General features: G+C 50.3%; 1 protein-coding gene across 1 annotated transcript in view; it reads right to left on the reverse strand.

Moving 5' to 3' along the window:
• Nucleotides 1-8,314: 8,314 nt before the first annotated feature.
• Nucleotides 8,315-27,112, reverse strand: part of FGF18 (fibroblast growth factor 18) — a 68,551-nt gene continuing 49,753 nt past the window's right edge. Inside the window, exons 4-5 of the mRNA XM_069028931.1 lie at nt 25,082-25,188; nt 8,315-9,229 (exon numbers count right to left, since the gene is read on the reverse strand). Coding sequence (XP_068885032.1) covers nt 8,963-9,229; nt 25,082-25,188 — 374 coding nt within the window. The 3' untranslated portion in view covers nt 8,315-8,962. The remainder of the gene's footprint in view (nt 9,230-25,081; nt 25,189-27,112) is intronic.

Here is a 27,112-nt window from a genome sequence, read left to right on the forward strand (position 1 = left end):
GTCTGCCGGCAGCGCCCGCAGCTGGGCCCGCAGCTGGGCTGCCCAGCCCTGCTCCTGGAGAGGACACCCAGCCACTGCAGGGCCCCGGAGCTCCCGGAGCCAGCCTCGCCTCCCACCCAGCAGCTGTTTGTGGTGCTTCCCAGCAAACCATGCCGTGCAGCCGTTTAGATTCCCGGAGCAAAGGGCCTGCCGTGTGCATGGAGCTCCTCCTGAAATCACAGGAGAGATCTGGCTGCGAGGTGCCAAATGGATGGGACTTGAACACCCAAATCCTCTGGGCACCAAGAGATCTCAGTCCGAATGTATGTGAGGAGCTTGTAGGATCAGGCTGCGAAACACAGAGGGCAAAACTTGCCATGTTCAAGAACAGATGAGTAATCCCAACTTCTCCACCTCCAGAATGGGACCACTTGTGCTTAGTTGTCTGGCTGGCTGATGTGAAAGGCAGCGAGGGCTGGACAAGCTCTGGGGCACCCTGTGAAGGGGTAGGACAGTTCTCCTCTCCAGCTCCATGCAACACACGGCCATACATCCCTGCCACACCCCACACTGGCACTGTCTCGGTGGTGAGCAGATGGGATGTTCCCTCTGTGACACAGGAAGGACTCTGGAATCCAAAAAGCACTGAGAGAAAAGGCAAGGTAGGGTTTGCAACCAAGGTTGCCACATGGGCAAAGGTCTCCTTGGAAAGAGGTGCCTGTGGAGCTTCTTGTGGGGGTGGAAACATAAAAGACCAAGGATGGACCCTACAAGCATCCTATGAGGCCACTTGTAGGCAGCATCTTTGCTGCTCCTTCAGCCAGCACAGGAGTGTGAGAACAACAGCCCTCTGTGACACAGGACAGGGTAGGGACTCAGAGCACATGCGGGGTTATTTCATTCTTTGTCCAGAGCTATTTAGCATGGATGAAACAAAGTTGAACCCCAGTGGTTTTCACTGGGCAGGATGGGTGAAGCACCCGTCTGTAAGGGGGTGTGCTGCCCTGCCCCTCCAAGGCCGGTCTCCGGGCTCCTGCTGTCCGATCCCAAAGCTTAGTTTCCATGCTACATGTTAATTTTCCCCAAGTCAAGAACCTCTCTCTTTCAGTAGTCTTGACGTTTGCTGCCTTTCATTGAATTTCTCTGTGTTGGGAGAGCAGGTGAGTGGGAGATCCTAATTTACTTTCTCTGCAGTCTAGACTATTCATTACTTTCCTGTCTCTAAATGAAGCAGGCACAGTCCTTTCAATACCTACATAAAGCATTCCCTCACCAGGCCTCTAAGTATTTTCATTGTCAGCCTCTGAACACTTATTATTTCCACTATGTCCCCTTTTGAGATCAGATATCCAGAGAGAAGCTCGGCGTGCTAGCAAGGGTCCCCTCCGGATCTATGCTGTGAGCAGACAGGAATTGGGGAATATTTTACATCCCTCTCTTTAACCATCCTCCTATTTTGTTTTACTCTCACAACAGCAAAGAGGAATAAAGAGCCCAGAATGGCTGTGATTGCGCTCGTTTTGTGAGTGTAAATGATTACAATTAACGTGGAACCCGACAGAGTGCAGGCACAGCTCGAATTATTCCTCGCCATGCCTTGCCTTGCAGTTATCAGGGGTGAATTTTATCTGCCATTGTGCTGCCCATTCACCTAGCTTTGTGTGGTCTGACAATATCTCAACCCAAGGTGGTATATGGTTGCAGGCACTGCCGCTCTCGTTATTTACAATGGCTAATTAAGATCCTGCTACAACCTTCATCCCACCCTTAATTCTTATGAAGCAGCCAACAAAAGGTTTTGATTTCCTTTTTGGCTGGAAGACCTTTTGGCTTCTGCAAAAAGGGGATTAAGAATGAAAGCACATAAAGGTATGTGCACAATCACAAAGTCATAACAGCTCTCCCAGTGCAGTCTCCCAGGAATGAAACGCAGCATTAGCAAGAGGGGCTAATTGGGACCGGTTTAAAGAGTGCACATTGTGTAGCTCAGTCCGGTAACACTTTTGATCAGGCAGACAACACAGCCACAAATTGCTTTCTTCCCCCTCCAAAATATCTGACCCTGCAGGAAACGGTGTTTTACCTTTCCCAAGGAATCCAGACAGGCAGGCAGGCAGACGGATGGTGCACACGAGCTGCGTGAGCACCCAGCTGCTCTGCAGGGCACAGCTTGCACAAGCCCAGCTCTCTGCCAGCTCTGGGCAGATGCAGGTCCCTATCCCTCACCCTCGGGGTCCCCAGAGGCTGGTGCTGGCTCTGATGGTGATTGGCAATGTCACTGTCATGGCAACTTTAAGATCAGATGGAGTCACAGACATGCAGCTCACCCAGACCTTCTCTCCAGGGAGTGCTTTAGGCACTGCTGTCAGCTGTGGGCTTCCAAGCAATTGCTCTCTGCCACCTCTTTGCTTTCCAGGGCAGTCGAGTGCAGATCCCTGGTCTCAGGGTGCTTCTAGAGAGCCTCCCCATTGCACACCTTGCTCCAGTGCCTCCCGATTTTAAACCTTGCTCCAAAGCCTCCCCATTGCATACCTTTCTCTGGAGCCTCCCTGCTGCCCACCTTGCCCCTCCCCGCTGCCCTGTCCCCCCAAGCACAGGCACTCCTTGCAGGCTCTCCTGTGGAGCTGTGGTCCCCAGAGCCTGTCCCCTGACCAAAGGCCTCCCCTTTTAGTCCCTGTGTCACCGAGCCAGCTCTGCAAGTCAAGCCTGGGAATCTGGTTTGTTAGCTCTTGGCAATGCCACCCCCCCCAAATGTCATGGCATGCAGAAATCTATGAAAACCAGAGGCCTAGGACATGTGTTTTTGTTTGTTTGCATGTGCCAACATTTCCAATGGCTCAGAAATGTGTGCCTGTGAAAGCTGCATGTGTGTTATTCATTTAGGATTATTTTCAGTCCTTATAATAGGAGGCTCATTTTATCCTTTTGAAAGCTCTGGAGCAGAGATGATCACAGCCCGAAAGCCTGCCATGGCTGTAAACAACATCTAAGCTCTTCTGTCTCTCCTTGGAAAATGGTCCCACCAAGGAGTGGAAGGGTTTTCACTCTGTGCTCGTGTCAGATACATAGATAAAGAGGCAGCTCATTTCTCTAGACTCCTTTGTAAACCTCAGCCAAGATTTTTACATTCTGATTCATGCAAATCCGATCATCTGATCAAAGTAACATGTGCTACCTCCCAGGAACTCAGGCCCTGCTGGCTGGGCCACGGCCCATCCATCGCACACCATCGCCTTCCCCTGGCTCCTGACGCCGCTCGCTCCGGCCTTGCACACAAATCCCTCTGGCCGGCAGCAGCTCCAGGCCCGTGCCGTGGTCACCTCCCAGCTGGCCATGGCGGGCTCTGCTCCAAACCGGCCACCACAGGGGCTGCTCCCAGCTGACTCTGCACAACCTCACAACGCTCTGGGCCAGCCTTTCCCTGCACCCTCGCTGCTCCACCCATGCCAGAGCTGCTGGTGGCACCTCTCTCCTGGGCAGTGATAGTGGTGTACCCCAAAATGGGCACATGTCTCTGGATCCCCAAGCTGCAAAGTTTTGGGGTGAAATTTCCCAATTACAAATTTCTCCCATGGTTACCATAGCGCATTGCATTCACTCGGGGCATAAGCAGGTTCAGAATTCCCTCTTCGGCAGAAAAAAAACGGCCCTTCCAAGACTGGAATTGCACAAGCAGCTGAAAACACATCCCAAGGGAGGAACAAGCCCTCAGCTGGGAAGGGGAATGTCAGCATCACCTGCAGTGCTTCCCTCAGCTGGGTCATGCTGTCCTGCATCCAGGACATCCCTCAGAACACACCGCAAGCCTCGGGATGCCTGCGCTGCTTAACCGAGGAGGAAACTCCCATCAGAGGCTTTGGTGCGGTTACGTCTTCTGTTATTCCTGGCCGCTGTGGTTGTTTTTTTCAAAACAAAGGCAGTGTTTTCTATCCTTTAGGCCTGAGCAGACCAATTCATCTCTCTTTAGATGGGTTTGATGTGGCTTGGGAAACTCAACCGGTTGTTTTCCAAGCCCAGCATAACTCAGTTCTGCTTCCTGTGGCTCAGCCACGGGTCCTCCAGCCTGGCAGCCACTGGGATGTGCAGACAGTTACCCTTTAGTCTGCTCCAAAACTGGGAATCAGCCCTTGCCCAGGCAGGTGTCAGCCACCTTCACGCTGTACCCGTTGGTCTAAACTTTCCATAATTTTCTGAGTAGAAACGAGTCCCACCCACAACAAACACAGTCAGGGACTGGTCACCACCAGCCCAGAGCTCACAGCTTGGCTCATCAGTCAGTAACCACTAAATTCACAGGTCTTGATGGCCACGGAGCCCTCAGTATGTGCCAGACCTTGCTGAGGGACAGGGACTCTGTGGAGGATGCTCACAGTGTGGATCTCCTTGGGTTGGCACCTTAACACAGGCACTGCAAGCTTAAAATTCCACAGGAGAAAGAAAACTCTGTCCTGAGCTTTGTCCCCATCAGCCAGGATTCAGCCTCTGATAAAAGGGGGGGCAGAAGGAGGGCAGCACGAATGGGTAGGACAGGGAGAAGGCTTGGGCTCTGGAAAAGGTTCCATCCAGGACCTCAGTGAGTGGAGAGAGGCAGCTTTTGCCAAAGAAACAGCAAACTGCCATAGGATTGACGTTTCAGTGGGGGGCTCAAATCAGTTTCAACTGACAAATAGGCAGGGGAGACTTTCTTACACATCACATAATTGTTTTCTACTTTCAAAGTGAAGCTTCTATTTCTCTTTTTTCCCCTATGAAATCACATGTATTTAAAGAAATTAAAGAAATCCTTAATAGGGTGAATTAAATGTCTCTGGTAAACCCAAATCACTCCACTCAGTACTTTGTCTCACTTAAAAAGAAAAAAAAAAAAGAAAAGTTTCAGTTTGACCTGGTTTTTCCTCCCTAATTTTTCAGCTCACACTGTTGGAAATAACAGTCTACATAGGTTACATCATTTGTGAGGAATCTCCTCTCATCTGTCTCCAAATGAATAACAACAAACATTCAAAAAATAATTGAAGTTTTATATATATCCCTTGGCCATTCAGGTGGTATGGCTGGCACGAGACATAGGCACTTTAAACAGCTGTTGTGAATCTTAAGTATAAACTTCCACCCTTTGGCACAGCACCAGGAAATTATGCATAGGAATATACCTGCTCTGCCTCGCAGCAGACACAAACCACGATGTTCAATGCCTTGAGAGTGGACAGCAGAGAAAAGCTGTTTTCCCGGGGGACACCCCTGATTTGTGTGACCCTTTTCCCTCTGTTGGATGAGTGTGACTGAGCAGGGCTCGGGGCTGTGCAGGGAGAGTTGCCAAAAGGCAGCTGCTGTCCGACAGGGGTGGATCAGGCTCTGTTGGGGTGCTCCAGGTCAGAGCCTGCCGTGGCACCTGTGTTTGCATCAACACAGAACGGAACAACTCTGCTGTTGAGCAGGAAAGACCACATCAACTTTGGGGTTCCAGCTACAGGGACGTGAACCCAGTCATCTGCTCCACTGACAGCTCTGTGGGCCAGGGCAGCTTGGCAGGGGGCTGGAAGACACCTTGCATGGGGACCAGGACACTCTTTGTCCTCTTGGCCAGTGGTAAGCCCCAGGCAGGGCACAACAGCACAACATGGTGAAGGGTTTGCCCTACTTGGACCAGACACTGAGCCTAACTGAGCTGTGACCACCGACCCTTCACCCTCACAGGGACAGCATGGGAGATTGCCCCACTCAGAAGGTCTCACCAAAAGAGCTCTGGTTTGTGCAACATGCTCAAGAAACTTCCTTGGACCCACCAAGTTTTCCTCCCGGCCTCAGTGGCTGCTGCACCCAACAAAGCCAACCCCGGTGTTATCCCACAGTGCCTCTCTCCCATCTCAGCTATGGAAACGCTGTGACAAACCCAGCAGTGCTTCTGAGGCAGCGGCTCCAATACGCTTTTATTAAAGCCAGTCAAGCAGAGCACTGGTTAAAGCGTGCCCACCCAGAGCTCCATACACATGAATGCCATCACTCATGTTTCGTCCCTCGCTCTTGAGGAGAATCCCACAATAGCAATTAAATCCTCATTAACAATCTACAATTATAAAGTAAATCAAATGTAATAGCCTACATGGGAAATCTCAGCTCGTATTCAGGGCGACCGAAGACTTTCTGAAAGGACAAAATGAGGTTAAACATGACAGACGAGTTACTTCTCTGGTCTGGAGGTCAGAGAGGGACCTGTCCAGTGGGACTGTTGACAGCCACCTACAACCAGCCCGTGGCCCGAGCCCCGAGCCCTGCCCAGGGCAGGAGCACCCTGTGCCTGCTCCAAGCACAGGGCTGTCCCTCACTGGGCATGGGATGGATTTCCCCTATTTCTGCTCATTCCTTGAACGTCTCCTACCCAGAGCACCCTTCTGTCCAACGTGAAGGTCCTCTGAAGGGGACCTGGTGTGAATTCTTCTCATCTTTGCCCCTGCTTTTGTTGTTAATAAAGCCTGAAAGCAGATGTTCAAACACAAACGCTTAATGTGCACCATTAGCCAACAAATCCCTCCAGCGTCACTTAATCCAGGTGAGCATCAGATCTCCTCACCACACGGACTTTTCACAGCCTGAGGAACCTGTCCCACTGCTGTCCAGGAAACACTCTTGTAAACCAATGACACGAGGGACAGAGGCCCCAATTATTGCACAGCCCCTCACTCCCATGTGCCAGTCTCCAAACTCAGTGGGCTTTGTGGGACAGGCAGCAGATCCTCCCTGGTTGCTCCCAGCCTCAAAGGAGATCCCTTCTGCCCAGACTTCTCCAGCCTTTACTGCTCCCACCCCTTTGAACTTCTCCAATGGCAAACAAGCCCTGTCGTTCTAACAGTGAAACCATCAGGGCCGTGGGCCATGGGCCATGGCAATATTTCAAGGAGAAAAAAGGCACCCATAAAATATTTCTCACTCTGGAAATCAACTGGGTGTCTCCTCTTGGAGGTACTAATATAGCAAATCTCCAGCTGCTCCCAGTCCTCCACCCCAGCACTCCTCTGAACTTTCCCCAAATCCTTCCCACATGAATCAATCTGAAGACAAAGCTGGCAAAGCCTTCCAGCCCCCACCAACCAATTCCACCACTGGGTCCTGCTTTTGTGCCTGTCTCCAGGTGCACCAGGAGAGCAGCTCCCAGTAATCCACTGGGACAGGGGCTGTAGAGTGACGTCCTGTGCTTAGCTGGGGGTGAGGCATCACCTGTGCAACTGCCCAGCTTCTCCTGAAGCAGCATGGAGTGACCCTGCTTAGCACTGCTCATTTTTCTCTAGGCTTGCAAGGTTTGGAGATTGGTTCAGATAAGCATCCTCAAGCTTGCATGCTTATCTGCACCATCTCCCAAACAGCTTTGATCTGCAGGATTTGGCTGCAGCTCTCAAAGTTATCTTGGGAAAGCTTGTTCTGGGGAGAGTCATTCTCCTGATTAACAAGAAAAAGCTTTCTTAGTGGCTTTGAGCATTTCCAGCCCTGGCTGTAACCAGGGAGTGCAGCCATGTCTGCACACAGAGAGAAGGAACAGCCAAGTGAGCTTCTCCTTAAAACTCCACTTGGGCTCCGTTGCCATTCCAGCTAAAATCTGAGGTCGGTTATTTCATCTTGCTTCTTCTCCCCACTTTCTGCTTGCGGGGCACTTCACCCCTCCCATATCCCGTGCAGAATTCCTGGGAGGAAAGCCAGCTGGACTGACCAGGGAAGCCAGTCACTGGATGGGCTGGGTGAACCATGCAGGAGACGGATTTGTCCGGCTGAGGGCAAGTTTAAAAGGCCCAATATTGAATTAAACAGCTGAAAGCAAGAGCCCCTCTAAAACCTCCAATGAAGGAAACACAAGCCACACGTAAGCACGTGTTAATGCAGTCAGATACTCATTTTCCAGTTCACTTTCTGCTTGGCCTCAGCTTTAGGAAATACTCCTCGGACTGAAAAGTATCAAACGTGCTGCTCTTGAAAAACAGCGGTGTGGATTCCCTCACCCTCAGCCCACCATCACCCCACTGGGAATCTTCCTTGTGGGAACAACCAGGGAGGAAGAGGAAGATGGTATTAAGGAATAGGAGGAACTACAGAATCAGCAATGAAGTTTATAGCGGGGAAACTACCCTGAGCATTTCTTGCTGGCCTCACATAAAGGATAAATATGCATTAAAAAACCACTACTCAGGGAGGGGAAAGAAGTGTGAACAGCAAAAATATGTACAGATGTTTTAAATAATTTTTTTTTTAATTGTTGAGGCAGTAATACTTGGTTCATGGAACTGCAATATACAGAGAGGTGAAATAAATAGCTTATATATATATAATATATATAATATAGCTGGTTTTAAAATATTCCCTTATCATTGGTGTACTAGGTCATCTTGTAGTCACTTGAATGTAGTTAGCAGCATTCTCCAGAAGTGAGCAGGATGCAGGATCACGGAGCCGTGACTCCCTATGTCGTCAGGAAGGTTACAGAGGATCGATGCGCCGAGAGCTCCACGGGCCTCACTCCCTGCAGCTCCCACTGCCTGTCCTGGCCGGGGGGCAGCAGGCAATAAATAGATTACTGCAAACCGGCACTTGGCGGGGCAGGGTCTCAGTAACTTTGGGAAAGACCTTTGGTTTTCTTTGGTTTTATTTATTTATTTTGAATAATTCTTTTGTTTTTTTTTTTTCCCTCTGGGGATATGCTTGAAAAGTTGTCCTTTCCAAAAAAGCAAAATAAGCACCTGTGTGTCATCAACAACAAGAAGTCAATTTAAATAGAGCAGTTCATTTCATTTTTCAAGTCACAATAAATCCCGAACAGCCTTCCCCAGCATTTGCCACCTAGTCTTTTATTAATTTTTTTTATTTTTATTTTTTTTAAACACAATGTACAAAAATAGAACTTCTTCCTTATTTTTAATGTAAAAATATTCCTCTGGTGCAGTTTTTTTTTTTTTTTTCTTTTTGTGATTCCTTATTGTGACACTGTTTTTATCTGGTTTTAGCTGGGGTTGGTGGGTCGTATTCTCTTAGTCCTCTTGGTGACTGTTGTGTACTTGAAAGGTTTCTGTATCTCCATTTGCCCCTTTGGGTATCTCTTCATAAAATGTACATCTTGCTGGTTTTCCCGGGTCTTGGGCCCTTTCCGTGGCCTCCCTTTTTTGGTGAATCCAACATACCAGCCTGAATATTTCGCAGACATCAGTGCCGTGTAGTTGTTTTCCAGGACTTTTTCAATGAAGACACACTCCTTACTGGTGCCATCAGGCTGAAAAAGGAAAAAAAAAAAGAAAAGAAAAAATAAATTATCTAAATACAAGCTCAGTGACCAAAACGCAATTTGGCATAAATAAAATCATCACATCTGGACCTCTTTTTTGGTTCAAACATTGTTAATAAGAGCCATAACAAGCATCAGCTGAAATTGAATTTTTTTTTTTCTAAGCATGAAAGCGTGAGGTCATAATTTCTTTTTTTTAATGCTCTTATCCAAGGGGAGAAAAATTTTTCAAAGACAACAGTTACATTTATCCAGTCCGGTGCCTTCAACTGCAAGCAAAGCAAGACATACAGCTTTGCTTTTTTCCATTAGGGAAAGAGGATGAATTGAACTTGTGCCAGGGAAACATCATGCTTAGTCAGAAAAAACCCAAACCCAGAATCTCATACGGCCCAAACAACAGCGTTTCCCCTTCCACCCCTCACTGCTGATGTTTTCTGAAATACCTTATGGGCTTGCACCCACAACTACCCAAATCCCACTAAAATCATTACAAGCCTCAGTCTAAGCCTCCACAGCAGTTTGAAAACCCTGCCCCACCTCATCCCAGTGCAGCCCCTGGCACATGGACCACACGTGGTGCTCCAGGGCAGAGCCAGGGAGGTGCTGGATCTGCTGAGGTCCCCGGCCCCACTCCGGTCCCTGGGACCCTGGAGAGCCCTGAAGCCAGAGGTTATTTTGGAGAGGTGTTGCACACCCCAGGCTCAGCTCTGACTCCCAACCCTGAGCGACATCAGCAGGGGAAGGGGCTGTTCCCACCCCGGAATGGTTCCCAGATGGGATGGCATCCCCCTGGCACCCCGAGGCCACTGTGGCTGGGGCAACACATGGCAGTGAGTTCTCAGCCACCCCAGTGCCGCTGACAGAGAGGGGACGGGCCAGTGCCTGGTTTTACAGCTCTGCTCTCCTGGGGGGGGTTTGTTTGGAAGAGGGTTTAATTTCTGGTGGCACAGGGGGCATGGCCCTTCCCCTTCCGCAGCCCCTCCATCTCAGACTGAAAACAGCCACCCAGAGCTCCCGGAGCTGGCTGAGAAAGCCACATCCCTGAAGTATTTTCCTCCTCGCAGAGGGAGCCAGGATTAGCACTGAACTGGAGGTTTCTGACCATGACCATTCACCCCACAGCTGAATGCCCACCTCTCTGGGACTCCTTTCCCCACGGAGCCACTGGCTTAAGATTTTGGCAAACTGGGCTCAGCTCAGCCTGGAGATCAAGGCTACCACACCCAGAACCGGGCTGTGAACACGGCAGAACACGGATCTCTGCATTCAGGACTCTCACACAGCACACACAGCGCTGGAGGGAGTGACAGCATCACACAACAGCATCTTCAAGTCCTTCAGCACAGAGGAAATTCTCACCCATAACCTTCTGCCAGAACACGTTTTCCCCTGTAACTGCTGAGTTACTGGTGCTGCACCTAGAATGTCACGTGTCGTGCACCAGCACTTTGATTTATGCATCAGAAGATATTAAGGAGTAGATACAGGATAAGTAGGTGTGAACCATCACACAGGACTTCAATTAGTGCTCAACAAAGCCAAAGGAGGGATTTGCATAACAGCCCTGTTCAGCTTCCCACTGAAATCAAATGAGTTTTTCAGAACTGCAGGCCTACATATGCTACTATTAAACTCTCCCCTCCTAAACTAAACGCTGTCAGACCCTCTCAGTCTTTAGCCATTTCAGCCATCATGTCCCAGGCGGGACAGGAAAGTTGCAGCAGCGTGAGCTGCTCAGCCCCCAGCCCCAGCTCTGCTCAGGGGCTCCTCTGGGCACGACGCTGGGGCGAGGAGCCGAGCCCTGCATGGTCCCCATCCCTTCCCCAAGGACAGCCCCTCCAGGGGAGCCATCCCTGGTGCTGCACAACCACTGTGGAGTTTGCTGCAGTTTGTGGGAAGGGCAGGGGACCATGGAACAGGAGGGAGCCCCTCTGGGCTGTGCTGCACAGGCTTCCCTGCACCCCTGAGCCCTGAATACCCACGAGAGGGGAACCATCAGGCACCCAGGTGACCCAGGCTGGAGGCACACGGCAGCAGCAGAGGAAAGCCAGGATGGCTCGTCCAGCACCAGCTCCCAGGACCAGCCGTTCCTCCAGGACTTAATGCCTTTGGCAGAGCTTCAGTTCCATCCGTGGGACAGAAGGTGAAATTTGCCCTAAGTCAGCACTGCACGCTCCTGCCCCAAGGCTTTCGGCACCAGGGAAGGTCTCATTAAGAGGGCAAAGGAAATTCTGGCAACTTTTGCAACAACTCTGCTAATCCAGGGCCTGTACAGGGGCTCTGACACAGGACCAGCAATCTCCATCCTGGATAGGCACAAAGGTCCTCATTTTACCATCCACAACTGGAAGCTCACAAATGCTTTAATGAACAGCAGAACTGGGCAAAGCTCAGTGGTTCCAGTTCCTGGGGGTGTCATTCTCCAAGTCCTGGGTTTGATCAAAGCCACATGAGTGGCAAAGGGGGAAATCAGTCAACACCACAGGGTTCCACCAGATTTCAATGGGAAGCCATAAAACCAGCTCCAGGTTTCTCAGGGCTCAGCCCACTACAAACCCTTCCCCAGTGAGTGGAGAATTTTTAAACAATACCATGGCTGAGATTCAAATCCACCCAAACCCAGGTGCCTGTGAACCGACCGGATCCATACCACAGGGGGAGCAGGTAATTGGAAGGGTTGTTCCCCCCATGCTCAGGGAAAGGGACTGGATTTGAGCCCTGACCTTGTTGCTAGGAGAATTAAAGCTTTTTCATGCAATTTGGGAGGTTTCCGCTTGTACTGCAATGTCAGTTTTTCACGGAAAATGAAGACTGGAATGAAAAGAAAACATGTGTGTAGGAGGGGGAACTTATTCTATTAATAACAAAGAAGTATTTACTTATACCTTCAAATCTGCCAACAGAGCCTAAGACGGAGACAGGAGGTGGAGGAATAACAAGGTGCAACTTCAGGCCAACCTCAGGGCTAATTTGAAGTAAACAAGGTGCATGAGATAAAATAACTTTGTTCTGGAAGAGGAAGAGCTAAATGGTTTGATAACATGAAATTACAGCAACATTTACAAGTACCTAGAGATAAATCAGGATAAGGACCTCACTTCCCCAAGCAGAGCATTCCTGTATGTGCTAAGACACGTCACAGACACACAAATGATTTTCAAATACTGACAAGATCATTTTACAGCTTCCCTTGTAATCCCCAACAGGATAAATCATTCACACAAGTTACCTACACCATGAAGAGCTGTACCCACAGCAATCTATTAGGGGAAAAATCAATTTGTAAGGGTTTTCAATAATTTTTAGCATCAGGTGCCCAACACTTAAAATTTAACCAGTTCCCTATTTAAGCCATAGCAAATCACTCCTTGGGTCTGTCAGCCATCCCCTCTCTCCTCCGAAGAGAGGGGGGTGAAAGAGGAATGGGAGACAGCTTTGGCCAAGCATCACTCCCTGCTCCAGCCACGGGCTCACCCTTCCCCAGGAGCTCGTGGTGCGAACGACCCAGGGCTGCGCCCTCCGTCACCAACGCCAGCCGGGAGCTGCTGCCAAGGCACATTTCATACACAGTGCGCTGGCAGGGATGCACCCTGCAGAGCACTCGCCCTCCAGAACATGGAGCTTTATGTTTTCGACTGATTCTTTACAATAAAGAAGTTCTTGAAAGCCCCAGAGCTGTACAGGGGCTGCCTGGCCCAGGGTGATGGTCTGGCCGCATGACAGAGAGGTCCCACACCCAGCCCCACATCCCTGTCCCCTCCCAGGGCAGGAGCAAGGGCTTCATGTGCTCCATGTGTGTGCTCCTGACTTTTGCCCTCACCTTCCCACTGGCAGCAGCTCCAGGCACGCTCCCTGCTCAGAGCAGGACACAGCAGAGGCACAACCCTGCTCCTGCAAAGGCTCTCTGCAAGGCAGCACCTGGGACCAGCCACCACCAAATTGCTGGTGTTGGCCCAGGGGCTGCAGCCTGGCCATGCAACGAGGCTGTGCCACCTTGCAGGTCAGTTCTTTGCAAAGAAATAATTCAAAGCATTTTTTTCTTTAAACACCCCCCAACAGCTTTGGGAAGATGTGGTATCTGTTAGCCAAATTTCTGATAAATGCCTTATAAGATGCCTGATCTAAATGCCACCCTCCAGGGAAACCTCTGGGGCGTGGCCCTGGCAGAGAGAAGGGAAAGCACAGCCTGAGCAGCACCAAGGGCTGGCTGCAGCAGAGCAGCTCCTGGAACAAGGGCCGGGAGCAGCCCCGGTGGCTGTGGGTCACTGCCCCGTGCCAGGGCAGGGACCTGAGTGGTGCCAGAGTTTTTATAGAGCAGCATCACAGCAGCAGCACCCACCCAAGGCTCACCCTCCAGTAAAGGGTATCCCGCGGGTTTCTGCACCGTGGGCCGGCTCCAGCCCGCCTGTGGCTGAGGGCAGCAGAGCCGAGGGGGCCACGCTGGGCCAGGAGCGCTCTGAGCTCACCAAGGAGCAGCCCCAGATTGTTTGTGCAGAGCATTTGGCGAGGGGCTCTCCAGTCCTAAACGTGAAACATGTTGAACTGACACTAAAGCAGAATTAAGTGCCAAAGCATTTGCTGCTTCTACAATTACACTCCGGAGCGCTTTGGTGCTCCTGCTCTCCTTTTTATGACCCAACTTGGTCTTATTGTAGTTTGGCTTTCTCGTTTTAAGTTCTCCAAATGGAAAGGATCAAAGAGCTCTTTGTTGTCGTAGCAGGAGCGCTCCTTGGAGCGAGGCATTCCTGCCACGAACAGCTTGCAGCTCAGGGGGAATTCGCGGCAGCTCTGTGCCACCAGCCCGAGCCAAAGCATCAGCAGGTGCAGCAGCCGCCTCCGCCTTCCCCCAGCAGCCTGCCACGCTGAGCCACCTGAGCAGCTCTTTATGGGAAAGGGAGGCCGGGGCAGGTTTTCTCATTTATGCTTCACAAATCTGGCGCACTGGGCACTGGCAAATCCAAACTTCCCTCGGCTTTTACAGCAACAATGAGCTGGCGCGAGCAGCTCGGGTGACACCGCGGAGCGGGGAGAGAAGCTCCAGGACTGAAAAGTTTCTCTGTTTGCAAAGATCAGGGCACAAATTAACCTGCTGTTAGCTAAGCTGGGGTTAAAACACTTCCCCTCCTCAAGCGCTGCTGCAATTAGGAGCTCTCTGGGTGAGCGGCTGGTGATGTGCTGCAAATAACAACAAACCCCAAACGCCACCAAACACGTCTGCGACAACCCAGGAATGCTGGCTTGGCACAGGGCACGGCAAGCCTCGGCATTGCAAGTGAGAGGGGGGGTGAGTCTCTGCCCAATTATCACCTTTCTGCCAGCTCAGCCTCCAGGCTCGAAGTCAAACTGTGGTGATACCAGCCCTCCATACCATGCCCCCACCTCCTAAAAAACCTGGAGCAGGGAAAGTTACCACTCAAGCAAAAGGTTTCCAAGAGGGGCACGCACCGAGGCTTTTACAAGGAAAACCGCTGAAAATGGACCCTCTCTGCACCCACCCTTCTCTCTCCCGCCAGACAGACAGACAGACCGACCGAGGGGGTTCCCAAGCATGGGCACCCCACCGTGCTGGATTTCATGCCACCCCCAGGTGTGAGGCACAGCCGCTGAGCTCAGCAATCATTTCAAAGGGCTGCAGAACACTTCCCTCGGACACCGACACTGTTAGGTCCACCCAGTGCATTATACAGAAGAAACCCTGCCCTGTGTTTCCTAAATGTCACAGCAGTGACAGCAGGGAAGGCTTGGGTTTTCAGGAGAAGCGGGGCTCAGCAGTCCCTATGAGCTGCTCCTGAAACGTGCCCAGCTGAGGGCCAAGGGCTGGTGCCCCCAGCACTGATAACCCCTGACAGCCCCAGAGCTGTTCACCCAGCACGTGCCCAGGGACATGTGGCTTTCAGAAAGTTCCTTCTCTGCAGTTTTGCACAAGCTCAGCTCAAAGTCAGAGAGGCAGTGCTTGGAGCCTCCTCCAGACTCGCCCCACACGGCTTGGAAAATCCCAAGTAGAAGGAGGCAATACGGGAGCTGTGTTAATGTCACAGCTTTAGCACTGCCCTCTCTCCCCCTTGACACACACACACACACACCTTTTAAAGGCAGCTCAGAAAACACGATGAGGAGCTGAGCACAGCCCTGCCAGAGCCCGCAGTGCTGGGGTGGGCAGAACCTGCTCACACCAGCGAGCCTGAGCGCTCAGCCAGCCCCGTGCACTTTATGGGCATTATCAGGACAGATGCATCAGCAGCATCCTGATGCTCAGCATCCTGGATTTATGACAAGGCATCCTGACCACAAAGACACCTCTTGACCCAAATGCACATTCCTACTCCTAGAGCAGGCTGTAAATCAGGGAAGCTGCATCCATAACTGCCAAGAGTCACTCAGCCTCATGCGCGTTTCCTCCAGCTCTCTGCCCTCTGAACCTGCACAATCCTCCGAGGAAAATACTTAGGAGTCATGATGGGCAGTTCAATAAAAGTGTCTGCCAGCACAGCAGAGAGGTTAATTATGTATACAGGACAACTAAGTGCATTCACGAGGCGGGGAAGTAACACAAAACCACGCAGAGGAGATGCTCCATGGAGGGCACATCTCCATCCAGAGGCCCCGTTTAAAGCAGCACTGCCCACGCTGCCCCCACACGCTGGGAACACCCCATCCCTCCTAAAAACAGGGAAAAAGGGCACGGTCCTGCATGCGTGGGTCAGGACATCCAGGCTTGGCAGAGCCCTGTGCCTGTCTGTGCCAGACACAAGCTGCAGGAACCAAGGAAGGAAGAGAACAGTTTAAAATTTTTCTTTCCTTCTACCTTTCATTCCAAAATTCCACTTTTCTAACTAAGTTCAATAACCCTCACATTGCCCTAGGAGAGCTTTCTGTCACAGGAGGAACAGGAGGACACGGATAAAAGGAGTGCCTCTGGGGCTGACCAGGCAAGGCTGAGGTCACACCAGGACAGGCCTCCTCACCTGCTCCTTCCGTCACTGCCACGGCTCCTGCCAACAGTGCAGCAGGGTGGCCACGGCCAGAACTAGGGCAACCAGGTTGGCTTCAGCTGGAAAGATGCACATTTGCTTGTCAGACATTCCTAACTGCACCTCAGAGAGCTACATGTGCTTACTATTAACGAGGAGAAACATCTACTACTTTTTAAAAGAACTTCATTAAACCAAGAGAAAATTTAGGAAACTTAAGTCAAAACTGCAGGTTTCCTGGAGCAGGAAGCTACTGCTCTTCAGGAGGTCTGAATCCCCAGGCAGGTTTCAGATGTGATATCTGAGCAGACCTATGGCATCTCCCATTACCTGAACCCACCAGGTCCAGTTACATGTCAGCCAGGAGGGGCCACACATGTTAAGGACGGGAAGGTGTTTTTACCCCTCTGTACAAAGCACAACCTGCTGGTGAGGGGCTCTGCTGGGCTTTGCTGGCAGCTCTTTTCCTGCAGTCATTTCCAGCCTCCAGAGGCCAGTCCTGAACTTTCTGTAGAAGCCATCGAAGAGCAGCAGCATATTTCATGTAGGCCTAAATTCAATATATCACTGTAGCAAGGTGGGGGTCGCTCTTCTCCCTGGGAACAAGCAACAGGACGAGAGGACAGAGACCCAGGCTTGGGGAGGTTCAGGATGGACATCAGGAGGAATCTGTTAAACATGGGAATGGACTGCCCAGGGAGGTTTGGAGTGCCCATCCCTGGAGATGTCCAAGGAAGGGCTGGAGGTGGCACTCAGTGCTCTGGGCTGGGGACAAGGTGGGCATCGGGCACAGCTGGGCCTCGATGGGCTGGGAGGGCTTTTCCAGCCTCAGGGATCCTGGGATACAGAGAGTTGTGCCACTATAGGAATTTTTTTCTTTAAAAATTGTTTAAAACATCAGATGATAAGTGGAGCAGAATAATGGGACTAGAGCAGTTGCTGACCTCATAGCAAGTCCTGGGTCGGTCCCAGATTTATTCACACTAAACAAACATGCACACTGGCATTGTAAGCTATCATCTCAAACAAATGCAATCTCATCCAGCCAACATTCCAGTAGCGACACCACGTTCCCTGGGGCAAGCTGAAATGGGGGGAATTTAGAACCAAGAAAGGTCATTGCTTGTATGCAGGATGGCATTAGTTCTCTTCATGTCAAGTTCTATTACTGAGAAGAGAGAAATTCATCATCAAATCAAGTGCCATCCATAAAAAATGATCATCCAGATTTGTTCCAGCCTGTGAGTGACCACCTTCCATCCCTATGCAGCAAATGCAAGGCTTGAGACTTGTCCTCCCTCAGGAAAACTTCTTGTCTTTGGGTATCCAAAAGACAGTGTAAGAGAATCTCAAGAACAAAAATGTATTTAAGAAAGATCTACTTTTCCTTGACCTTAAAAATAGTTCTGTAGCTGCCATATCAAATAGACTCTATTTTGCTACTGTTGGAGCACAGGTTTTATTCTCCACTGCAAAAGTAGCCTCTTTTTTCTCACCTCCTATCCAAAACCAAACTGCAAGCCAAGGAGAAACAGTCCTTGAAGAGGAGTCCCCTGAACGTGATCTCAGCTGCATCCGTTTGAGAGAGACAGGGCTGCACTGCTTTGCTCCCTCTGGCAGTTAAATACTTCAGTGTATTTGCTAAGGAATGCTTAGCAGAAACATCACCCTCATCTTAGAGATGCTCAAGACCAACAACAAATTGTACTTAGGAGATGAGATGCTCTGAGGAGGGCAATTAAATCCAGCTTGATAACTGTCAGCACCAGATGCATTCAGCAGCACACCCTCTCCACCCAGACAAGGCGAGGCATGACCAGGGCTCAGGGATCCCCATCACTAATTTTAATTAACATTAAACCTTAGGGAACTGAAATATTCCAACAGGATACACAGCTGCAGCCACCACGAAACACAGGGGACAGGATGTCAGCAGCTTTATGGTGACACTCGCTTCCTGAACACAGCAAGGATTAAATTAAACTATCACACAGCTTTCAAGAAGATGGTTTTCTTCCCTGGAAGGGGATAGATGGCTTCCAGCCATGGGATAAGGAAAAGATTCAGAGGTCTAGCTTACAAGCTTGGTCTGCAAGTGAACCTTGACTGTGCAAAGCTCAGTTTGAGAGAGAACTGGGGCTTCCTAGGAATATCCAAAGGAAATATGACATTTCCTAAAGAGGAATCACAATAAATCTGTAAATGTGTTACACAGCTCTTTGGTGACCAGACAACAACGCTCACATCCCCAGCAGAGCAACTGAGAGTCCTTATCATAAAAATAATATAATGAAGATTTTTTTTTTTTTTTTAAATAAAAAGACCCTTTGCTTTATTTCAGAGCTAACACTTGAAGAATTATGGTTGTGCTGAGAAACTTAAGTTAACTGGAGGTGTTCACATATGGCTAAAAGGTGACTTTCTTATCTTTTGGTGCCCAAAACTGCCCCAGCACTGGAGGTGAGGCTGCCCCAGCCCAGAGCAGAGCGGGACAATCCCTCCCTGGCCCAGCCTGATGTCCCCAGGACAGGGATGTCCCTCCTGGCTCCAGGGCACTGCTGACTCAGATCCAACTGGCCATGGACCAGGATCCCAGGGTCCCTTCTTGCAGCTCCTCTCCAGCTTCTCAGCAATGTCTGGGGTTTAAGAATGGAGGAGGGTGATTTAGCTTCCACTTCCACTTTTAATTTCATGAGAATCTCAGCTTCTAAATTTTCAGAACAATAATTCAAATTTTTTTCCACAGGTTGCAGGAAAAAAGCCTGATCAGGTGAATGCAGAAGGTTCTGATGGCCCAACCAAAATAAAAGTGGTTTTGTCATCTCATTGATTTTAAGACCTTTGCAATCCTGCAGGCCCTGATTCCAGATCTTTGGACACTTGAGACCAGTTCTGGATCAGGTCTCCCTGCCCAAAGTATGGCAGAGTCCAAGGTTGCTTGGCTTCAGGGTCCACTGCATGTGTTTATTTAGATGACTTAAACTAAAACAGACTCACAGGAGCGCAAAGACCCAGACCACAGTTCAAAACGAGATCTGAGCGAGATCCAGCAAGAGCCATGTCAAGTTTTGCTTTCACATGAGATGCCAAGTCGGAATGGTTTACGGCTGAACATGGCACAGAGAGATCCACGAAGCGCGTGCTGTTAAACCCGACGCCCCGCCAATCCTGCTCACGTTTATGTTGCAAATTCAGCATTCGGCCCCAGAAATCGTTAGGTTTTACAAGCCCCTTTCAAGCAACCCGAATACTATGCAACTCCTGGAAAAATTCTGGATAAGCATCAAACCTTGTGAAACTGAGAGTCCTGCCCCAAATCCAAGATGCAGTAAGGTGTGTTTTTAAATACACAGGCTGAGAAGGGCAAACACCTCATCTACTGCATCAGTTCCAAACCGCACACCCTGGGTGCCCCTGCCCTCCCCAGACACCTCCTGCACCTTGCAGCACCCCTGGCTCCCGGGATGGCCCTGGCACGGGCGGACACCAGGGACACTGGCACCCAAACGCCATCGGGACTGGGGCATGCCAAGGGCACCAGGCTCGGGGCTCAGCCCTGAGTGTCCTTGTCTCAGCCCCCAGCCCTGCAGTGATGAACTGGTTCTCCACCAGCAGCTTTTCAAAGACAGCTTTTCAAGAAAGCTTCGCCTCCCTCTCAACCAAAGCCAACTGATGAAAGTCTGCTCCAGGTGCAGCAAAAAGGCTTTGGAGAATCCCCTGGTGTCTCCTTGCCCCTCAAAGGGTGGCTCCCACTGAAGCCCCCAGCTCCTGTGACACAACAGCTCCTTCTCCCGTGGGGCCAGAGGAGTTACAGAGGCCAAGAGCACATTTACAGGCCACACTGGGCACCTTCAGTCTTTGATGCTGTCAGAGTTCTTTAGCCAACTTTCCTGACTAAACACACACATGCTTCAAGAAAACCCCTATTTTAAAGCTGTAATGTAAACAACCCCGAATTATTACTATCCCCTAAAGGCTACTGCTGGCAGGCATCAGTGATAAAGCTCTGCCAGAGCAGTCTGGCATCTAGCAACAATTTGTTTGTTGTCCTGCAAAAATACAGAGAGCCTTGCCATATGGTATTAGCAACTTTCTGGTAACATTAAGAAATATATTGGCTTGGAAAGCAGTTATCACACCAGAAAAAATGCTGTGTCTGAGAGGCAGGTCTCTGCTGTCAGTGGCACCAGCACAGTGGTGCTGGTCAGGGCCGGGGAAAGGCCCTGGTGGCCAGCACAGCCGTGCCACCTCTTGCCCCCTGCACCAAGGACATGCCCCTGGCACGGCCACACTTTGCACAGCTTTTTTCAGGAGCCGGACTGTGCTTGGGCACCAAAGCCCAGCACTGCTCGTTGGGAGTGCTGGGAGGGCTCCAGTGCTGCAGACATGGTGCCAAGGGACATGTCCCCAGGAGGCACCCAAATTTTCTGTCACCAGTCTGGAGCTCTGCCTCAGCCACCCAGCTGCCCACAGCTCCCTACCCTTCACCAGACGGCTTTTCCCCACTGCTCACATTCAGCTCAGAGAATGGAGGAATAAAATCAAACTCATTAAAATGCTTTTACAAAAATAATGCCCCTATACTACAATGATTTTGAGGGTGTGTGGACACCAGATCACTGAGGATCTTCAAAAGAAGGTGGGAGTGTGAAATACCCTCCCCCATGGACACCTGCTGCAGCCTGAGCACTGACCAGACTGCCTCATCCCACAGGTGGATGTCAGGGAACCACAGGGAATTCCCTGCAGACAGTGCCAGGGGCCAGGAGCTGCTCTGCCCTGCTCCCCATGCAGCCGCCACCAACCCTGGCCATGCCCGAAGGAGGGGCAGGCTCTGGCCATGGTGTGAAGGTTCAGGCTTCACAGAGAGCCCCGACTGCAAACGCTCTCCTGCCAGAGGATGGGACAGGCAGGGGAAGGCAATCTCTGCAGCCTCCTGCAGTTCTAGAGAGCCTGGATGTGCTGTAAGGACAGGCTCAGCAAGAGCAGCTGGAGCCAAGCTCAGCCAAGAGCCACCTGCTCAGCCCAGGCTGCCATTCCTCACTCTGGGAGACTTCAAAGACTTACCTTTGCCAGCCTTCAGCAAACACGAGATCTCCACTTCACTGATGGCCTTATCTCAATGCACAAGGTAAGAGAAGCTGAGGCAGAAAGAAGAACCACAGAAGGACTCCCCAGGAGAACCAGTTAGACACTCAAGAGCTCCTCCAAAGAGACCATCAGCTCCTCTTTGCCCCTAGCACTGAATTACTGCCAGTATTCAGAGTTCTTGTGTTCTAGATGACTTTGTGCCTTGTGCCTTGTCACAAGTGGACAAGTCACATTGTGCCTCTCCTTGGAAGAAGAACTGCACCTTTCAGAGTGCTCTTCCCCCCGTGTTTGTAAGAAGCCTGAGATAAATAAACAGGATTCATAATTTTTTAAAAAAGACAAGTTTCTCAGAAAAGCAGCTGGCATTCTTGTTCTGAATTTTCATATTTTAATCTCTCTCCTTGTAGTCTGATTCCACCATAAAGCCTGGAGAAGAGGGGGCTCTAGGAAGAACTTATTGCAGCCTTTCAGTACTTAAAAGAGGTTAAAGAAAGACGGGGACAAAACTTTTAGCAGGACGTGTTGCAATAGGACAAGGAGTAATGGCTTTAACCAAAAGTAGCCAAATTTATACCAGATATCAGAAAGAAATTCTTTACTTTGAGGGCACTGGCACAGGGTGCCCAGAGAAGCTGCGGCTGCCCCTGGATTCCTGCAAGATTCCAAGGCCAGGCTGGATGGGGCTTGGAGCAGCCTGGGATGGTGGAAGGTGTCCCTGCCCATGGCAGGGGTGGAACAAGATGAGCTTTAAGATCCCTCCCAACCCAAACCATTCTTTATTTCATAATAAAGCTCAGTGGTCCATAGAAAACTTCAGGAAGACTGGAAAAGTCAGGACCTACAATTTTTATGTAGCAGCAAAACCCCATAGGCAAAGAAACATGGGCAGAAGTAAAAAGAGATAAAATCATATATTTCTTGGGCCTTCTTCAACACAACACCAGGAATCCACAAAAAAACACACTCCAGTCTGTTTTCCCCAGGTGCTGCTCACCTTTAACAGAGAAGTCACTGCTGTACAACACCTCCCCTGTCTCCAGTTTTCCAAAGCATCACACAGAGTGCCAGGGACCCCAGCAGCTGCTGTTACATAGAGCCAGGAGCCTGCCCAAAACAGCTCCAAGCCCTTCGGTCACTGCTGGCTGTGAACACACACACAAACACCTGAGAGAGGCAAAACCCCCGAGGTCTGGGGCTCCTGAGCAGGCTCCATCAGATGGTTCTACTGGGAAACGCTGGTGGGGGTGCAATTACCAGAAATAAATACAAACACACAAAGGCTGCTCTTCTTACCCCCGGGGGTTAATCTGCAACACAACCAGCTCCAAGGTGGGGAAAAGTCCATCTCTGGAGCTCTTGTGTTCATCACCAGTTCTGGCTGAGAGCAACAACAACAACAACCTGCTCCTGACTGTGGTACTCTCTGTAGGTGATTATGGGACACAAAAGGGACTAAACTCAAAGCAGGTTTTCAGCTGGGGGGGATCCAAAACTGCTGAGTGAGGAGGAGAACAAAGCCAGATGGCATGTGCTGGTCTTGTTGGGGATTATGCAGTGTCAGGCAACGGGAAACAAGCAGGGAAAAAGGCCTGGGTTGGCCCCATGGCTCCTCTCCTGCCAAACAAACATAGCAGGACAACCGTGGAACAATCACTTCGTGGGCTTCATTCCCCTCCACCCCCAGACTGAACTTAAATATTTGTATAAGCCCAGGCATAACTTTTATCTCACGTTTTCCTTGGGGCTTACTAGCTGTTTAGAGCATTCAGGCTAAAAAGCATTCCCTCAAACTCTTGCCACAAAGAGAGCTGAAGCTATGACACTAATTAAAACCACACTCCTTGGTATCAAGAAGACATGATATTGTTTTCTTTTTTTGCTCATGAGAAGCTGTTAATATGGGCAACACGTCTGGAACATTTTCCTTCCCGACGCCGCGTTCCCTCCAGCCCAGGTCAGCTGCTCCAGGAACTTGTCACAGGCTGGGGTGGGAAGGCAGCAGGACTTACAGGAATAGACTTATTTATTCTTTGTAACAAAGCATTTGCCAACTCAACACTATGAAAAGCACATCAGGGGGAAAAAGAAAAGGTTCATGCTGCCTGAAAGGTGACAGGCTAAAGAACTGCCCTGCCACAGTGCCCAGTGGGCCAAATCAAGGGATGAGCCTTAATTACATACAAACATACTGCATGTTTGGAAAAACAGGTGCTGACTTTGCCAGGATGCTCCTGGACACTCAGTGCCAAACAGGACAGGCTGTGGGCTGCCCTGTGCTGCTGCTGACCCACCTGGGGCAAGGTCTGCTGAAGAAAAGGTAAGGTTTTCTGCTCATTTTACCCCATCTGAGTGTTTCTAAGGTCTCCATGACTGCTATCAGCACCTCAAACATTAACAAAATTATCCTTGTAGCATTTCAGGGGAAAGTGTTATGATCATGTTTAAAGGATGGAAAATTAAGGCACAAAGAAATCAAAGGCAGGTTTGTGTCCAGTGCAACCTTCAAAAGCATCCAACATGATCTAAATCCAGTTAAGACAATTAATGTCCCTGTCCAAGACCAAACAGTGGGGTCTCATGCAGGGTGGTGGCACCAGTGCAGGAAGCAGAGAGAATTGGCTGCTTTGCTGCAGCCCTCCCGGAGCACTGATTTCCATTTCTCCCTGATTTTAAGCAGTGCCCTGGATGCCTCCTGCCTTGACAGGCAGCTGCAAAGCAGGTCAGGCACAGGGAACTGGCTGGCAGCAAACAACTTGGGCTTAGCCTCCACAGAGCATCTGCTGCCCAAGGAAACACAAGTGGGAGGCGGGAGGGATCCTCCAGGGAAGGCAGTGTCCCACGGGTGTCACTCCTGGGACCACAACAGTAAATAATTTTTCACCACAGCCATTTGGTTTCTGGTTTCTGTTTGGGAGCATGGCTTTCAATGCCTTGACTCAAAACAAAACTCAGCTTCCCTTTTTCACAGCCACAAAGATGCTAGTTTTGAATTCCTGGTGGTGCAAAGTGAGGTTTGAAGGCTGGAATATTTTATTTGACTTTTTTTTTTGGTGGCACTTCAGCTTTGCACAAGCCTCTGCCTGGTTGGCAAGCCCACAGCCATGCCAATACAGAAGGACTGTATGAATTACAAAAACCAGTCAATTCACAAAAAATACTACTTCAGCACAGAAGTTAAGCTGGAGGGGTGAACACTCTGTCATTTGTTACATGCTTCCATTGGGGGGGCATCCACAGTAAAACACTCCTGCAGCGCTGGGAGCGGGAGGCCCAGCCCCAGCAGGATGTTCGGATTCCAGCCCTGGCTGTGCCACACCATTCCCTGGCTCCTGGCTGCGAGGAAGGAGCCTTCTCTGCCCTGCACGAACCACCAGCACAGAGCTCTGCCTGCCCTTCTATTGTGAATTTCTAGCAAAAGGAATTTTGGGGGAAATCCATATTTGAATGTCCCCCCAAAGAGAGATTGGGTGAGGAAGGTGTTGTGGAGGTGGCACTGGGATGCTGAGGTGACATCTCACGTGAGGCACGACCCCGTCCGCACCTGCAGCACCACTGCAGAGCCCCTGAGGCTGCAGGGCTCGTTTTACACCTGGGGAGGCTCGGGAAAACGCTCAGGAGAGCACCTGGGAGAGCGAGAGCTGCCCTGCAAACCCCACATGCCCGTCCTGCTTCTCATTTGAGGCTGACAGGCGGAGCTCGAACACATCATTACAGCCGTGAGGAGGCTGCTAAAGGTAACACTCAGGTTACAAATGAATTAATAGGAAACACTTACCTTCCCCACTAGCTTGCCTTTCCTGTTCATGCAAAGGTAGAAATCGGTCTCCTTCCCTTTGATCCGGACTTGGCTGCCAAAAGTGTCTGTTTCCACTAGAAGCTGGGCTTGGAAAGGAAGAAGAAAAGAAAGCATTTACCAACGTGGTCCCATGAGGTCCCAGGGTGCAGAGCTCCCCAGGGCTCTGTCCCACTGCCCGGCTGACCCACACCACGCCAGGGTGCTCTGCATGGGGACAGCCCTGGGGACACGCAGCGGCCGCGTCACGGCGCAGGGCTGACCCTCTCCACTCACTCCCACACACAGACTCCGGATTTAGAGCTGGTTTAGCACAGAATGACCCACACACGTGTGGGCTCCATCTGTCCACACCAACCCCATCACCTCATCAGCAACATCAGCCCAGTGCTAACAGAACCAGAGAACTGCTTATGTTGGAGAAACCTCCAAGATCATCAGGTCCAACCACTCCCCCAGCACTGTCGTGGCCGCCACCACACCCTGTCCCCAAGTGACACATCTACATGGCTTTTAAACCTCCAGGGATGGTGATGCCACCACTGCCCTGGGCAGCCTGTTCCAATGACAATGCTCTTCTTCGTGCTGCAGGAGGGTTCCTGGAGGGTGAGAACATGGACTTTATTCTCATGAAGATGAAAGATTAGCATGACGAGAAGGGAAATCCTTTCCTCAGAGCCAGCAGCCCTCAAACACTGCACAGAAGTGGTTCAGCTGCACACTCCAGTGCAAAACATCACAGTGATCTCCTGAAGGTCTAGCATCTAGCAGGGAGAAATTTGGCACTACTTGTTCTGTCTGAGGCACACCCACCCTGCAGATATCCTCCATGCCTGGCTGTGCTTCTAGGAGGTCACAAATTGCTTTCTGGCACTCCAGGTCCAGCTCTCCTGCTCTAGCTGGGAGAAATGTGGCCAATCTCAGTGTCTTGCAGGTTCCTGATGCCAGAGCTGGTTTGCAGCATCACCAGGGGCCAGGGTAGAGGATAGATTTCTGCTCCATCTCCATGAACCCCCTGCTCTGACACAGCTGTACCTGCAGAAGGGGCCAGGCTGCACTCAGATGAGCAGCGTGCCATCATCATCTCAAAAACCCAGACAGATCCAAATTCAGCCTTTTATTCCATCTCTAATCTAAACAGAAATTCCAGTCATGCTCAAGATTCGGATTCCAGGAATTTCCCCGGAGAGGCAGGATCAGGCAGACTGGACATTTTGGTTCAGATCCATCTCCGACATGGAGGGGGAGAGAGGAGACATGGTTGAAACACAATGCAAGAATGTGTGAGTGTCAGCAAGTGCAGCTCCACGCTCCTGCTCTGGAAATACTCACGCCTGTAAGTCCTGAGCCTCGCCGTAGAAATGCAGCTTTTGCCAAACTCTGCAGAATGTTTGATCTGTGCTGCAAAAAGTCACATTCTTTTTGGCATTCATATTTCAAACTTTAAAGCCCTCTAAGAGCAAATATGTTCATTGTAAGGATTTACCATGGGGATAGAAATAGGAGTTTGTTTCATTTAAACACATTAATATTTTTCCCACTTGTAAAGTCAGCTTTTGGCTTCTGCAGCAGTGCAAATATCACAAACCTTTAACTCACAAGGGCCCTAAACAGTTTTCCCCTCGCAGCTCAGTCACATCTGTAAGTTCAGGGGTTTCCAGTTACTAGCTGCTTACATTTATTTAGATATATTTGTTAAACGTGCTATCACAGGGGATATTTAAATTATAACTTCTTTCTGACAGCAAGTGGGATAATGTCTGTATTACAGCAGAATATTACTTGCAATCATGCACAGATATGGATATTTATGAAAGTTTTTCAGAAACTCGTCATGGTTTTGGCTATCTGTGATGGGGAGCAGCCTGCAAGCAACAACTGGGTGCTGCCCACTCTGTCCCCTCACCTGCCAAGGCAGTGTCAAACCTGTGACCACTCTGTGAGGAAGGGCCATGAGCCAGAAATAACCTGTCAGAGAAAGGATATCAAGGTGAGCCAGCCAGGAGGGGATGA

This window comes from Aphelocoma coerulescens, chromosome 13, assembly GCF_041296385.1.
Source record: "Aphelocoma coerulescens isolate FSJ_1873_10779 chromosome 13, UR_Acoe_1.0, whole genome shotgun sequence".
Lineage (NCBI taxonomy): Eukaryota > Metazoa > Chordata > Aves > Passeriformes > Corvidae > Aphelocoma > Aphelocoma coerulescens.